Source organism: Aspergillus campestris (assembly GCF_002847485.1).
Source record: "Aspergillus campestris IBT 28561 chromosome Unknown P168scaffold_9, whole genome shotgun sequence".
Taxonomy (NCBI): Eukaryota; Fungi; Ascomycota; class Eurotiomycetes; order Eurotiales; family Aspergillaceae; genus Aspergillus; species Aspergillus campestris.
In genome coordinates this window covers 1,216,948-1,232,297 of record NW_020194344.1, presented here as the reverse complement: position 1 = coordinate 1,232,297, position 15,350 = coordinate 1,216,948, and the positions used below count along the sequence as shown (strand labels likewise).

Genomic DNA, 15,350 nt, shown 5'->3' with positions numbered 1-15,350 from the left:
TCTGTTACCGTGATATATAACTATGTGTAGTTCGGTTTTGTTATCACTATTTATATATCTGTGTATGGACAAGGTTGCGGTGTATTCACTGGCGAACGCAGTCACTAGAGGGGAGGAAGTATTGTTTAGCATCTGAAGTGAAATATATACATCCTCCTAAATATTGAAACAATGAGAGACGACAAAGATATCTACCATAGACTGGAGCAAAATCTCGTACAGAAGCAAATGGGTTTAAACATCCGTGAAACGTAAGAGACTCAGAACTATACCGTCCCAGTCATAACATGCGTTTATTTCCTACGAGCTATTGCATAAAACAAACCAGCTAGTCCTTACCGCTACGATTCTAACCACCAAGTATCGATCCCCAACCAGTGTACCAAGTAATAACCGCCAACAGGTCATCCAACAACCAAGCATAGAAACCACCTACTGGCTCCACTCATTCGCAGGAGCCGACTCCGCATGAGGCAGCATGACTCTCCTCGGCCCCCCTTCCTGCTCCGGGTCCTCCGCCTCCTCCTCTCCATTCAAAATCTCCGGACGCGCCGGCCTCTGATAATCGCCATTTGCACGCTCCGAGAACACATCGCGCATCCAGCTAGCATTCGCGCGTCGACGAAAGCCAAAGCAGGTAATCCCGACCTAGCAGCACAACCGGTCAGCATCATCATCTCTAATAGCCCACAAATAGCAGCGACATCCACCCTACCTTAACGATCAAAATCAAAGCAACGGCAGCAAACATCGTCCACGAAGTCGACACCGTCTGTTCCCTCCACGGCACCAGACAGCTCCGCCTATAACCGAACTGCGCCTCGCACGCATCGTCGCCATGGTCGCGGTTCTTGAACGGCCAGGCGCGGTCGCGCGTGCTGTGCAGGCCACAGCACTGGAAGCGGTCTTGGATGGAGCGGATGGTGTGTGCGTCTTTCGCTTGGAAGTGGCTCTGCCAGTAGGATTCTAGGCGGCAGATGAGGAGGCTGTCTGGGAAGAGGACGGTCAGGGTGGTGGTGAGGAGGATGGTTACGAGGATTGTGTAGAGTTGGTCGAGGAGGGTGGCGAGCTTTTGGCGATAGGCGTTGGTTCGGGTTCCTTCAGGCTTGAATCCTAGCAGGCTCACTGCGAGGAGGGTGAGGGCTGAGAGGAGGGTGGTTGTGCCTGGGAGCCATTGCGGGGTGGGGAGGAAGGAGGATAGGGTGCGGGACCAGGAGATGCTTGGATGGGGGAGTTGGTTAGTTTGGATGGTTGTTGATTTATGATGGTTAGATGGTTTACTTACGCGCCGAGGATGAGAGATAGTATTAGACACTGGTACACAAGGATGGGTTAGAGAGGAGTTGTTGATTGACGAGAGGTCTTTGTCTGTTGGTTGCTCCTACCAATATGATGGGAAATACGGGGTTTCCAAAGATCGATGGCATTTTTGGGATGTTGATGGTGATGGTGATGGTGATGGATTGTGGTGTTGATGGTAAACAAGCGATCTACTTATAGATGGAAGAAGTGGGGTGAGTTGTGGAGGCTGTGGAGGTGGAGATCCACTCCTATACCTACCTGGTGGTCTATGGATTCTGTCACTTGCAGCGCGTCTCACTCGTTACCTGTCTTGACTCAAACTGGCTCTCCCGGAAACCTTACATGGGTTTCAAGGGCCCTAGCTTTTTAGAATAATGAATCTCAAGCAAGTCTTTTATCTACACTCATCCCCGGATCGAGATGCTAATAATATGGAGGCCCCCGGCTTCCACCCTCATGATAGGCAGGCCCAATTTCCTCCAAACTACCTCCCATACCACAGGCAAAAGCCTCCTTATAACAACCCTCGAACCAAGCCCCGTCATAGTTGCTTTCTGATCCATCATTCTCAACTCTCCACTGTCTCACCACATTCCCATAATCATCCAAAAACACGTGCAATAAACCTCCACCGCGGAGCACCACCTCATCCTCCACGAATACATGAGTAACAACACTAGCAGCGTGCCAGGGCCAATACCTATTCAGTGGATTCTTTTCCGACTCCGCCTGGCCTCTCGCTAACAACTCTTTAACCTCATCGGAGTAGTTCTCCGCACTAGGACATGGACTTTCCTGTGCAGCATCGACCATTTCTCTGAACTGTGCCTCTCTGAATTCTAGATCAACAGGTTCATTCGTCACACGCTCTGGAAAAACCTCCAGGGCAGCTGCCAAATCCAAGCCACTGAAGATACTCTCATCATCGAGGACTATCCCGTCATCACCAACCCATTCCGCATCTTCATTCTCAGCCCACAGGGTCTTATGCGCCTCTTCATCAGTGTAGCAGAGACGAAGCCACAGACCCGATAAAGATGCGGTGTCATCCGCGTAGGCGCGTAGAGCCTCGGGACGTATCGGTCGAAGAATCTCGTCGATTTGATTTTCAGTTGGAATGGGTGGCGATTCCTGGCAGTAGGGCTGTCAGGGTGGTATTGATTCGGGGTCAGTTGCGGTGTATGATCTGTATGATAGGGGTTATATACCTGTCTGCCTTCGAACCCCAATGCGAGAAATTGCCGAACAAGCCGCTTGCGACGGTCTGCGGGGGATTCGTTGGACTGGGAAGGGTCTGGGGGAAGGGTTTCCCATTCGGAGAGGAAGTAGACTTCCAATGGAAGTTCTCCCCAGGGTGGTTGTTTGGGTTGTTGGTCGTCAAGCTTATAGACCGGCATTCTGGATTTCGTCCCTCCGATGCTTGGGATGTAGGACTGAAAGACATATATATCTGATATCTCGGTCTCCAACATGGCGGGTGCACTAGTTTGGCGTATAATACAGCTTAAAAGGTACTGAAGACGTATTTGTAAGATACATTGACTAGTCCAGGGTTTGTAATAACATCCAATAAGAGCTACATGGGATCTATGACCGTCGACTGTACTCCGTAGACCTCGGGGATTTGAGACCCCAGGGTTTGAAAGCACAAGACGGTTGTTGCAAGATAAGGCCATAAAATTACAGAGCGCAAAGGTGTATGATGTCTTTCGTAGCTGAGTGGTAATTACATTCTACCACAGTCATCATCTTGGGCTTGTAGATGCTAGATCTCTTGCTCTAGCACATGCAAGTTCCTTTTTCATGCTTAGTACTAATAAAGCTCTATACTCCTTTCGAAGACACACACAGATCTTGATATCACTGAGTACATAGTACTCTCATACGGAGGATGGGTATCTTTCTTCCGCTGGGAAGGAGCCTGCCTGCTCAGAGTGGCCGTCTCAGTTACATAAGTGACTCACAACCAAGGAGATCTCCCCACGAGCACATCAACACCACCAACAGAATCACTCTCCCAACCCAACCATGGGACCGAGTATGGGTCCAAGCTGCCATTCACTGCTCAGTACCTGTCAGGCAAGCAGAGAGGCTGGCCCCCCTGCAGTGATAGGAAGGGAATCAACACAAGCGAGTGAATACACCCCGTCAACAAAGTGACCTCATTATTTCCTGTTCAGGAAGGAGGTGAACGCAGTGAAGAAGTGACAGATTGGGACCTGGGACTGCCTGCCAGAGGGTATAAATACCCCATCCTCCCCCCATTGAAGGTCTCTCTCTTCTTCTCTCCTACATCCATCTCCCATAGTACCCTTCCCACCCTTACCCTTCCTATCCATCCCGTATATCCTCCCCTATATCATAGCCTCATCCTTAGCTTCATCCTCATATTCATTCTTATATTCATTCTTATATTCATTCTTATATTCATTCTTATATTCATTCTTACCTTCATCCTTACCTTATCTTTACCTTCATCATTACTTTTACTACCTTCATCCTTATATCCATCATAACCTTCATCCATATATTTTATCCCTTCTCGTCGTTCATACTCTTTCTTCTTTCCCAATTCCTTTCCCATCCTTGCCCATCTCCTTCCTGTATCGTTCCCCATCCCCCTCCTGTATCCTCTCCCTATCCTTATCCTCTCATTCTTATCCCTATTCTTACCCTCTATTCTTACCCTATATCCTTATCTTGTATCCTTATCCCCTATTCTTATCATCCATTCTTATCCTGTATCCTTACCATATATCATTATCCACCCCCTACACATGCCAACCGTCGAGGGCACGAAGAACTTCCATCGTCGTGCCCAATCATGGCAGGCATACATTCCCCACTGTATTTAGCTAGACACACACCCAATCATCCTTCACATTCATTCGGACGGGAACAACGATCAGAAAAAACATCGGGTGGGCAAAAAAAAAAAAAAAAAAAAAGAACTTGATCGAAAGTCAAAGAGCAATCAAACTGCAGAGAAAGAGCAGACCCTAACTGCAGGGAATTCAATTTTTTTTTCGGGGTCTTGAGATTGACTGTTCTTCTAGGATATCGTCTTCTGGGCCCTTGGTTGGGTGGCTGGGTTGGGCCTGGGTTATCAGATGTCGGCGGAAGCCGTACGGTATGTCTTTCTATACTTTCCTTTGGAACAGTGGAAGACATAACTAATACCGACTGTATGCCTCCATATCACCGACATCTTGATATGGTTCTCAGAGACGCTATTCTGGTAAGACACCTTCTTCTGGGCCCTTGGTTGGGTGATTGGGTTGGGCCTGGGTCATGAGATATCGATGGTGGCTTTTGGTATGTTCTTGTCTATTCGTTTAGTTCCTTCTTCGCAGTTGATAGTCTTATTGATATGTGTTAGGGATATATATACTGGTCGGTGTGAACTTCCTGTTGATGGACTGGATCATGGGCTTTTGTGGAGATTGGGAACTATCATTGTGTACTGGGCGTGAAGGAAAGATGCAAAGCTAAGGGCATTGGTGAACAAGTCTGTATGTTGATTGGTATGCCACATCATGTTATGAACAAGACCTGTACATCCAATCAACGTGTTCACCATCATCAGTAATGGACCACACTGTAGACTGTCTGATCAACAGTAGACAGCCTGATATATACGTATAGTAGTTTGGCACGACCAACAAGGTCTTCGCATTATATACACCCCCTTCACCACTGGAATATGTACCTATAGAAGTATGACACGGCCAAACAAGCTCATCGCATTATATACACCCCCTTCACCACTAGAACCACAACATTTACAGTCTATAAGTCTACATCTAAACCAACGCCACCAAATCCTTCGACACGAGGTGCGCCTCACCAAGAACCTCCTTAATAACCAACACCAACTCATCAACCGTCCCCAAAAACTTCAAATAAGCACTCAACGCCACACAATACCTCCTCTCATTCTCATCGCGCACACGCTCCGCCCTCAACGCACCCACCTCCTCGGGATGCAACCGCCAGTACTCAAACGAGCGCTTCACAAGCGGCGAAGGCAGAATCTCCGGCGGCGCATCCTCCGACTGCAGCGCCTGCTCGCAAACACCCAGCACGGCCATAACCTCGCCTATCGCACGATGGTCCAGCAGGCCCGTCTGGCGGGCGAGCCGATCGCGGTGTTCCGGCGGCAGGGAGCCTGAGAGCAGCAGCAGGCGGCCGAGGTTCCGGTTGAGATTGTGGCAGAGGCGTTTGACGCGGTCGAGGGAGGCGCTGTCGAAGCGGGAGCTGGAGAACTCGAAGCGGAGGAGCTGGATGGGGCTGTCTAGGGTGACGAGGGATTGGGCGAGTTGGAGGGAGATGGGCTCTGCGAGGAGTTGGCCTTCTGTGGGCGTTTGGGAGTGGTGGGAGGACCAGCTGGAGAGGAGGAGGGCGTAGTGGTCTGAGATTGTGCGGATTGTGTTGGAGAGAGATTTGCGGATGTGTTTGGAGGCGGAGGGCGGGTGGGGGATGATTTGCACGATTGTTGCTGCTGCTACGCCGATTAGGACGAGGAGGAGACGCCGCCAGAAGACGGTGTAGCCTAGGCCCGGGCTGCCGTATTGGGGGAGGTGCCTAGGGGGTTTAGTTGGTTAGTGGTGGTTTCTGGGAGACAGGTTGATGGTAGGTAGGATGGTGACTGGATGGGAATGGGGAGTGGGGTGAAGACTCACGTGTCGTCGTAGCTGTATGCTACGACTAGGAGGAACGTCGCGCCTCCCATGATACCTCCTTGTAGTAGATTGGGCGGTAGGTACAATCTAACCCACATGAAGATGAGAAGCATCGCGCCGACAATGGCCGACAGCCCATAGGGATTGCCAGGTCCCATTCCGGAGCCGATATACCAGGCCAACAAGCCGAGGGCGCCGCCGACGACGGTCCCCACGACTCGCGAGATCACGGAGAAGGTAAAGTCCGCCATGTAGACCAGCATTCCTGTCTGCGCCATGATCAGGGCCCAGAGGCCCTTTTCGCGATAGTAGAAGCCGGCTGTATGCGGCAGCACGCCGGGAATAGCAAGAGCGATGGTTACCACAACCACTCTCATCGCGTACAGCCCGTCATTCGACGTGAACCAGTGGTAGGTTCCGAGAATCGCACGGCCGAGCCAGCTGCGCTGTTTACCGCGGTATTTGCGGCTTATGCGGAGCTTTTCTTGCGCGGCTTTGGTTAGATCGCTCACATCGTCGGGGTCGTTGTCTGTGGTCTGCTCCATGGCTGGCGCTTTGTCTCCTTTCCCTGTGGCCCATGAAAAGGCATGTTGGAGACCGGTCGGGAACCACAGTCGGGTGTGAGGCGAGTCGTGGAAAACTTTGGATACCTGGGTGAGGAGCGCTTCCGTTCTCTCTAGAACCTTGGACATTTGGTCCTCGAAGGCCATGCCGACCATGAGGCCTCGGAATCGGCCGATCTTGTCTTTGGGAGGCATTGCGCTGATGTCGTCGAGAAAAGGGCCATACTCTGCGTGGAGGAACTCGGTCGTGTCATGGACGAAGGAGACGTGGGTCTCGCGCAGAGACTCCAATGCAGCCTGGCTGCGTTGGTACAGTTCTTCCCGTTCTGCCGCGGAGGGGCGCCAGAACCAACGGCGGCAGTTGACCAGGTGGATACAGGACTTGACGACATCCAAGCCCTCTATACAGGCAGCTATTGCCTCTGTGCCCGTTCCTAGAAGCTCTTTGACCATCTCATCGTGGAGGGGCTGGCTGTCTGGGTAGCGGAATCCATCCAGCATTCCCCCCAGCTGCGATAGCTGGTGGTCTCCAATGTGGTGGGGACGTTTTTCGTCTTCGTTCTGCATCGACTTGCGCTCTTCGTGCCGTTTCAAGGCATCCGCCGATCGGACATCTCCGTATATCCGGTTCATGTGGAGCTCTAACAGCGACAGGATCGACGCCATGGCCTGTCGCATCGGCTCCTTGAAAGTCTCCACATCCCGAGCTCCCCAGCAGCCCACTGAAAAGTCCAACGGTAGGAAGGCAAGCGCCGGTTCCATTTTCTGATATAGTCCAATAATTCTGGACCGGGTCTTTTGCAGCTGCTTGATATCTAGCTCCTCCCCATCTTTGTCTAGAGCAAGAGACGTGAGGGCGAGGGGCATTTTGAGAAGCTCTACGATATCCTCCATGCTGTCCAGGACTACGTGCGAAGTAGACCGCGGAAAGAAGAGGATCGAGGATGCCAGTCCAAGGCCGACCCCAATGCCAGCGGGCTTTACGAGCGCCAATGGCATTGTCCCCGAAAATGACGGCAGTAGCGGCACGTAATTGAGAAAGAGATCGGATATGATCGTGCTGAAGATTTGAGTAAATGCCATCTTTGGGTTACTTGCTCGCAAGCGGGCCTAGAATCGGTTAGTGAAAGATCACTTGCGACGTAGGATTGTCCTTACCATAAGATAAATGAATACACAAACCATGCAGAATGTCACTGCCGACACGCGCGCATCTAGCATGTGTCCATCGTAGACTAAACGCTGCGCAGCTACACCGGGTGCGATTCCTGTTGCATTGGCTTGCGCGACTGCTAGCTGTTGCAGGGACTGTAGCCGTGCCTGTCTGTCGGCAGCCGGTCTGGCTGCCATGGCAGCCTTCATTACGATCAGGCCCCATGCCCAAGCAAGACAGATACCAAAGAAGAGAGAGAGGGCCCCCAGAAGATAAATCAAGACGATGCCCGATGGAGGAAGCATCAACTGAACCAGACTAAAATTAGGTTTTAGTAAATGTTCCACATAACAGGCCCGTCAACAGACGCAGACAGCACTTACCATGCGAAGAATGTCGCAGTGCCAATGTTACGAAGAGAAGGACTGATGAAGATCAGAAGACAGGCCACCCAGGCACCGACCCAACAGCGAAAAAAGATCTTGAGATCGCGCCCATTGAAATGATCCAGGAACGCCGGCAATCGATGTTTTTTCTGGCTTGTAGCCGCATTGCGAAGGGTCTCTGCTACCAGTTGCTGGCGGGCGGGATTCGAGCCGGTTCTAGACATGACGTCAGTCGTGCGCCTCGGCTGGTCCTCGAAGAAAGCTAAACAACCATTGAGGTTATCTTTGTGCAATGGACAGGAGGGCAATCGGAAAGTAATCGAAGGAATATATGGTCCACGAAAAATGCAATAAAGGAGGCAAGAGAATATAGGAAGTGGAGAACAGATGTCTCAAGCCCAAGAATGCGTTCATCGGTGGCCAGGCAGAACTTATGAGATAAAAAGAACCCATGGTTAATCGACCATCCTGCTAACTAGTGAAGATCTGCTTCTTGACCTTCCTCTCTGGGTTTAACATCCGAATTTTCCTGGCCTCCTACCTTTCAGGCAAAATTTGATTGTGATGGAGGTCCGTTCATAAATTTGGCTTGTGATAGACAGACACAGGCACGTAATTGTTTATGAACGTGGCAAAGACGGCCATGGGCTTCTAGCCTTCTAGGGAGCTGGATTGCTCCACAAGCAGCAGGCTCGGATCGACCCACTTTGGCCGTTTCTAATTTGTGATCATCTCTCCAGCCAGTAAGGGATACTTCGTTCCTTATCTAGGCTTGTCATTATTTGTCCCCTGGGTGATATTGTAGTGCTAGGTCAGTATGATCGACTGTCGAGAGACGCAAACCCCGCATCCTCCTACTCTATCTAGCTAGCGACAGCTTGCGTGGGTCGGGAGGTTCCGGATCCCGCGTTGGAAGAGTTTTCAAGCTGCTCATTTGTCTCTGGATGTATGTAGTGGCTGTAGGGTGGATGCGAGTTCTGTGCTGGTGGTCTGGGTGTTGCTGGAGTGAAGGCGGAGAGATCAAAACGGCGAAAGGCCTGAACCACGAGGATGGCCTGAGAAAAGAGGCTCTCACCACGTGCACCACTCATCAAGCAGGTGTGTAAATGAAAAGGAAGTACTCCGTAGAGCATATAAATAAATATATATATATATTGACATTATATAAGTCGCACTTATGAATTCGAGTATCCAGTGTGAACCCAGAAAACACGAGCAAGAGAATGTACAGCAGTACTATATATAGCAGTCAAACTCCCTCCTCAAAGAGAAAGCAAGCTCTTACCCACACCGAACACGCTCAATCCCCAGAGCGCACCCTGCGCCAGCCAGAACCACCCTCCAAGCATGCGGCCCTTGCCCTGGGCCTTACCCGAGTAGACGTATCCGTACAGGAAGAGCACGCGGGCGGCAAGCCAAACGCCGCCGAGGCCGGTCGCCAGCTCGGGGTACTTCAGGCCGGCAACGAGGGTGAAGAGCATTGTCTGAGAGGCATTCTCGAGGAAGTTGGAGTGGGCGCGCTGGGCGCAGTTGAATTGCTCGGCTTTGGCCTGTTGGTAGGGTGATGAGCGGGGGTTTCACGAAGCGGGGAGAGGAAATCAGGGGGTGTTTCATGGGCGGCGCAAACATACGCTGGACTTGCACTGCTCAATGGTGGCATAGCTGTGCGGGTAAGGGACCTTGGCTTCCTTGCGAAGGCCCGTGGTGACACCGCCGTGAATGAAGCCGAGGACAGGGATGGCGCCGAGGGCGACGGCAATGACGGCCCTGTAGATAGATGGTCAATGGCTCGGAAGGTGGAAGCAAGTCAGGATCGCACCACTCACCCGTAGTTATCAGGAACAGTAATGGCGATCATGATGGATATATATGGATAGGATAACGTGTACTAATGCGATTGATGATGGTGAGCTGTGCGGGGAGAAGATGGGTGTGGGGAAAGGTGCAGCTGCTTCTTATGGAAAAGGTGTTGCTGTCATAGCGCCAATGCCAAGGACTGGGTGCCTCAGGTTATCATCCGGAAGACGGGCCAGCCCCTTCCCGCCGGTGCCTGATCACCCCGATCGCCGGCGGACTACTCCGTGGCTTCCTTGAATCTCATCAGGGCTAGTGGGTTATTGGAAACAATAGATCAATAGTGGCTCTTTGGTTCAGATCATCTGTACGTTTGCAGGATTCCATTCCCTTCCCTCAGACGCCCACGCTTACATCTCGCGAAGTGCTTCTACACAATTAGCCAGACGGCGCGCATACGTGTTGGGTTATCACGGGCTGTCAAGAAACATTCGATTACCAATTCTAGCGAAGCTTCGACTTGCTTCTCTGCGGCTAACTCCGAGGGCTTGGCAGAAGAACATGCCGGCTGAATACACTAGACCCCTTATTCCTCCTACATCCTTCCGACTCACATTCTACTCACACTGCCATACTTCGCTTGCCATGCGAAGAAGTACAGCAAGGCTCCCAACGGCTGGCCTACAAGACAGAAGCTGATCCAGAAGATGGAATTTCCCATGGCCCTACCGGCAGGACCTTGCTTCTTCTCCATGGGAGCCGTCATCGCAATCAGGGGCAGCTGGAAGAGCATGCCCACGAGCGCAACACCTAACGGCCGGTTAGCACGACACAAGTCGACACGTGGGGGATACAGACGAGAACGCATACCAATAAGATTATGAGTGGGAATGCCCACCAGCAGCTCGTGCAGAATAGCGGAAATGGTAAAGACCGCGGAGCTGGCCGCCAGAGGACTCCAGCCCCGTCCAATCATGGGAGAATAGACATGGCGCTTCATGAAGAGATACACGGGCCGATTCCAGGACCGCCAGTACATCCCCAGACTGGAGCTGTTCCACCAGTCCGTATAAAATTCGCGATCGCCAAACCGCATCACCTCCGCCAAGGCGTTCAGTAAAGCCTGGAAGAGGGCGAAGAACCCGGCAAGCCAGATAATGAGGGAGATGGTGGACAGCTTCATCACCCGCTCCATAATGGACGCGATGTCCAGGGTAGCGATTTTGTCGATCGAGTTGCGCAGGACCGGGGCCGCATACTGCGCCGAGAGGAGCCAGATGAAAACGAGCAAGCTGAAGAACTCAAACATGCGCTTCCCCACGAACGACCATCGGATGCGCTCCGTCCGGGGGTAGACGGGCTGGTATACCAGGGTCGGGGCAAACCAGAAGTAAGCTAGGTTGCCTAGCGTGATGTTGTTCGGATACGAACAGGAGGAGTAAATCTCCGGAAGGTTCGATTCGACGGACGGCTTCAGCATCGCCTCGCGTAGATCACGGTTGGTGAAAGCGTAGGACCAGTTCTTCATGGCTACGATGATCGCATGGACCTCACAGAGCGTGCCGATGCCGGGGTGATGGATGTAGTAGTAGACCACGAAGCTCGTCACGGCCAGATTGACAACATCATTCAAAATATGCAGAGGGAGCGCAAACCGCCAGATGGTCCGGAAGATCTTGAACTGCTGGTCCCGTTCACCCTGCCCCGTCTGGCCGTCTTTCTTACTCCGACCAACCGTCTGTTTGGCCAATCCCGCTGCCGCTCGCTCCAGGACGTAGGCAACGAAGAGCTGACAAGGAATAAGCGCGAAGAGCATGGACCCCAGCACGACGTCTTGTTTCCGGTAGTCATGGCATTTGATGCAGATAAGAACTCCGTACTGTTCCGCAGAGGAGCGCAGTTAGGCTCTGGTCGGTTTCTAATTCCACCACGGACAGACTTACCTTCATAAAATTTTCAATGATCAATCGGAGGTTCATCGCCACTAGTACAGCCACGTTAGACCATCGATCGCATCGTCGACCGCGCATTCGCGGAGAAGGGAATAGTCTCACCCAGGACGATGACCATCAGATTCCGGAACCCCAGAAAGCTCGTGGCTATATTGGAATCCCGGGTCAGACACGAATGCCGTATCGCGGAGTGGTAGGCCGCAACATGGCGATATTTACTGCGCCTTGATCCGGTGGGTGCCGGGGAAGCTTCATCGGGCGGGGACTCGCCCCCGTTCTGAACTGTTCCATTGGAATTGGAGGGGAGGGTATGGTTTCCCAAGTCGACGGCGGTGCTTGACGCGGTCGCCGGCGATGAATCTTCACTCATCTTCTTCCAACTACCCTCAACAAGCTTGAACAGTTGAGAAAATCCAAGTGAAACTGGAGCGACAGGAGACTAGTGGCGACCGAGAAAGGCGGACTATCATGTGCAAATTGGAGAGGGAAAGCTCGGCACAGTAGGTATAATACTGCTAGAGGGGACAACTGCTTGCGACCTGACACCCTGCTGATTCAATCATAACACACCATCGACACCAGATAAATCAAGAAGAGTGAAAGAGAAAGAAGAAGGAGAGAAAAAGGGTGAGATAAGAGAGAAGAAAGTCCAGGGCAACATGGCGGGGTTGGAGATTAGAAACGTTTGTCGAGCGAGGAGCAAAGACCTCTTTCTCTTTCCGTTAGCTAAGGTTACTACTTACTAGGTACAGTACCTTACCCACCCTGGGACCTAGGTATTCCGTAGTTTTAGCTATAGTACAGTATTTTCCAGGGTGACCGGGGGGGGAACGTTTAGGCGTTCAAGAGGGAGCAAGCCGGAAGCCTAGAGAGGAGCCACAGGAACGCCAAAGCAGCCAATGTCGCCCGTCTGTTGGTCGACCGCCCGCAATCATCCGGCCCAAAAGACGGGCAGTTTCAAAGACTAAGTTGGACTCAAGCTAGTTAGTGAATCTTACCTCTAGACTTACCTTTACTGTTTAACTCTCTTTCGCGGTCACGGCATACACGCTATGATGGCCCCATTTTAGTTGTCGTTGGCTTTGTCTTTGTTGATCTTTATTCTTTTTCTTGTTTTTTTGCCCGAGGAATTGCTTGACTATCTTTCCTAGTTTCTAACCCCCCTGTCATGGTCGCGACCCGCTCCGACTTGCTTCCCCGTCAGCCTCATTCCCTCTTCCCCGACAGCCTAACCTAGGCCTACGCTACAATGTCCTTTTACGATGAACATGGGGGTGATGGTCAGCCTTTTGGGCGACCTCCGAAATCCTTTGAGGGTGGGATAGTGGGACCACGAAGGCCGAGTATGTGGAATGGCTTGCGATAGAGATCGTGATGATCAAAACTCACTAATCGCGTCTCCATAGGGCTGGTCACGGATTATGGCTCGTCGATGGTACAGTGGATGCGCAACCGGCGGCCGCTTTACAAGGGAGGCAATCGCATGGAAGTCGAGAGGCCCAGTGCCAGCTATATCATTGATGTGGGTTCGAATCATGACCGTGAGCTTGGAGATGGCTTGATGACTGACCGCCTGTCTCTGTTTCTCTTCCAATAGATGGCCCCTCCCATGGCGCGCGTACATTCGCCCGCCGATAGCATTCCTGTACGGCATTTACACCAATCGATCGGAAAGTCAAAGAAACCGATTACAGTCGTCAGATGGACCCCCGAAGGTCGGCGTCTGTTGACCGGTGGCCACACGGGTGAATTCATGCTGTGGAATGGCACGGCGTTTAATTTCGAAACTGTGATGGATGTGCGTATGCTTTTTGGCTCTGCGCTTCTTTCCTGAGCACGTCCAGATGGGACCGGTGCTCATTGTTCGACGGTGGTACTGACTTCGTGGATAGGCCCACTATGACCAATTGCAAGCTGGAGTGACGTCGCTCGGATGGTCGCACAGCCAAGACTGGTTAATATCGGGTGGACAGAAGGGCGACATCAAGTACTGGCGGCCAAACTTCAACAACGTTGAGACGATCGATGACGCGCATCACGATGCGGTGCGGGATCTGGCGTGGTCCCCGAGCGACAGCAAATTCCTTTCGGCATCCGACGATACCACCCTCAAGATCTTTGATTTCACCTCTCGGACCCCGGACACAGTTCTTACTGGGCATAACTGGGACGTCAAGACTTGTGATTGGCACCCGACCAAGGGACTGTTGGTTTCCGGCTCCAAGGACCACCAGGTCAAGTTCTGGGATCCGCGTACGACGAGGTGCTTGACGACGCTCCACAGCCACAAGAATACGGTCACGGCAACACGATTTTCACGAGCGAATGGGAACCTTCTTGCGACGTCTTCGCGCGACCAGACGGCGCGAGTGTTTGACCTACGCATGATGCGGGATATCTGCATCCTTCGAGGCCACGAGAAGCCCATCTCTTCGCTGACCTGGCATCCCGTCCACACGACGTTGGTGTCGACTGGGAGTGAGGACGGATCATTGTACCACTATCTACTCGACGAACCCAACGTCCCTTCGGGACAGGTTCCTACGATGGCACCGTACGACAGCCCAGACCCCGCCAATACACCGGCACAGGTCATCTACCCGGCTCATCGCGTCCAGTATGCGCATGGCGCGACGATTTGGTCCTTGGACTGGCATCCTCTCGGGCATATCCTTGCATCCGGGTCGAAAGATAATTTCACGCGGTTCTGGTCGCGGCCGCGGCCCGGGGAGACTAGCTACCTGAAGGATAGATTCCATATCGGGGAAGAGGCCGCAGAGGCACAAGGCACGTGGAACAGAGGCTTCGGAAAGCGACAAATGCGCGAAGAGGAAGAGCTGGAGATCCAAGACGAGGCCGACAGCTTGGTCGACCAGAGAAAATCCACGGGACCAGGCCTCCCCGGCATCCAGAGCTCTGGTATGCCTCATGATAACTCGGGTTCTTTATTACCCGGAATCGGTGCCCCTCAACCCCCTCCGCAGAGTGGACCACCGAACTCCATGCCTCAAATGGACCCTGGCCGCCTCGCTGCGCTCCTATCCACCCAACAACCCCCACAACAGAACCACCTTCCTCAAAACGCTGGCTTCCCCGGATTCCCCATGCCCCCTATGTCAGGGACGCCCCCAGTCAATGTCGACCTCGCGGAGCTGCAGAAACAGATGATGTCCCAAGGGTTCCCGATGCCCCAAGGGTTCCCACCACCCAACTTTCCCATGCAGATGGGTGGCGGCGGCCTTCCTGGTCTGCAGGGGAGCGGCACGCCCGACAATGCGTACGGCAGGTAACGACATTATCACATTTGGTCAACTGGTCCCTGGGAAAACTGGCGTCAAGGCAGGTAACGACTTGTTGGAATCTTCTGGTCTCTGATAGCATTGTGGCACACATTTAGTGGCTGCTATAATTTCTTCTTTGCATGTATCATAAGGCGATCGTGAACAAGGATCCGAATGGGAGGTTTAGCATGAACGGAGGGTCTGTATCCCTTGTGCACGCTTAGTAATATATTCATC

The 15,350-nt window shown here is 52.4% G+C and overlaps 7 protein-coding genes across 7 annotated transcripts; 1 reads left to right on the top strand and 6 right to left on the bottom strand.

Moving 5' to 3' along the window:
• Nucleotides 1-244: 244 nt before the first annotated feature.
• Nucleotides 245-1,553, bottom strand: P168DRAFT_306019 (uncharacterized protein). The gene is made up of 4 exons (XM_024838983.1): nucleotides 1,386-1,553; nucleotides 1,286-1,314; nucleotides 716-1,220; nucleotides 245-648 (listed from the first exon to the last, which is right to left on the bottom strand). The coding sequence occupies exons 1-4, from the start codon at nucleotides 1,425-1,427 to the stop codon at nucleotides 433-435; spliced, it is 792 nt and encodes a 263-aa protein (XP_024691375.1). The 5' UTR covers nucleotides 1,428-1,553; the 3' UTR covers nucleotides 245-432.
• A 30-nt stretch (nucleotides 1,554-1,583) lies between these two features.
• P168DRAFT_191200 (uncharacterized protein) lies at nucleotides 1,584-2,845 on the bottom strand. Its single transcript, XM_024833019.1, has 2 exons — nucleotides 2,511-2,845; nucleotides 1,584-2,433 (listed from the first exon to the last, which is right to left on the bottom strand). The coding sequence occupies exons 1-2, from the start codon at nucleotides 2,772-2,774 to the stop codon at nucleotides 1,726-1,728; spliced, it is 972 nt and encodes a 323-aa protein (XP_024691374.1). The 5' UTR covers nucleotides 2,775-2,845; the 3' UTR covers nucleotides 1,584-1,725.
• Nucleotides 2,846-3,443: 598 nt separating this feature from the next.
• On the bottom strand, nucleotides 3,444-4,253 carry P168DRAFT_291904 (uncharacterized protein). Its single transcript, XM_024837489.1, has one exon. The coding sequence runs from the start codon at nucleotides 3,884-3,886 to the stop codon at nucleotides 3,662-3,664; it is 225 nt and encodes a 74-aa protein (XP_024691373.1). The 5' UTR covers nucleotides 3,887-4,253; the 3' UTR covers nucleotides 3,444-3,661.
• Nucleotides 4,254-5,105: 852 nt separating this feature from the next.
• Nucleotides 5,106-8,310, bottom strand: P168DRAFT_298472 (uncharacterized protein; the record flags this gene model as incomplete). The annotated part of the gene is made up of 4 exons (XM_024838270.1): nucleotides 5,106-5,886; nucleotides 5,985-7,657; nucleotides 7,706-8,018; nucleotides 8,084-8,310. 4 exons carry the CDS (start codon nucleotides 8,308-8,310, stop codon nucleotides 5,106-5,108), a joined length of 2,994 nt encoding a protein of 997 aa, XP_024691372.1.
• Nucleotides 8,311-9,322: 1,012 nt separating this feature from the next.
• Nucleotides 9,323-9,944, bottom strand: P168DRAFT_328774 (MAPEG family protein; the record flags this gene model as incomplete). The annotated part of the gene is made up of 3 exons (XM_024841388.1): nucleotides 9,323-9,636; nucleotides 9,718-9,853; nucleotides 9,913-9,944. The coding sequence occupies 3 exons, from the start codon at nucleotides 9,942-9,944 to the stop codon at nucleotides 9,349-9,351; spliced, it is 456 nt and encodes a 151-aa protein (XP_024691371.1). The 3' UTR covers nucleotides 9,323-9,348.
• A 320-nt stretch (nucleotides 9,945-10,264) lies between these two features.
• Nucleotides 10,265-11,704, bottom strand: P168DRAFT_291901 (putative diacylglycerol O-acyltransferase (DgaT)). Its single transcript, XM_024837488.1, has one exon. The coding sequence runs from the start codon at nucleotides 11,694-11,696 to the stop codon at nucleotides 10,491-10,493; it is 1,206 nt and encodes a 401-aa protein (XP_024691370.1). The 5' UTR covers nucleotides 11,697-11,704; the 3' UTR covers nucleotides 10,265-10,490.
• A 1,151-nt stretch (nucleotides 11,705-12,855) lies between these two features.
• Nucleotides 12,856-15,346, top strand: P168DRAFT_272289 (WD40 repeat domain-containing protein). The gene is made up of 4 exons (XM_024835315.1): nucleotides 12,856-13,175; nucleotides 13,239-13,354; nucleotides 13,430-13,630; nucleotides 13,725-15,346. The coding sequence occupies exons 1-4, from the start codon at nucleotides 13,082-13,084 to the stop codon at nucleotides 15,120-15,122; spliced, it is 1,809 nt and encodes a 602-aa protein (XP_024691369.1). The 5' UTR covers nucleotides 12,856-13,081; the 3' UTR covers nucleotides 15,123-15,346.
• The last annotated feature ends 4 nt before the right edge of the window (nucleotides 15,347-15,350 follow it).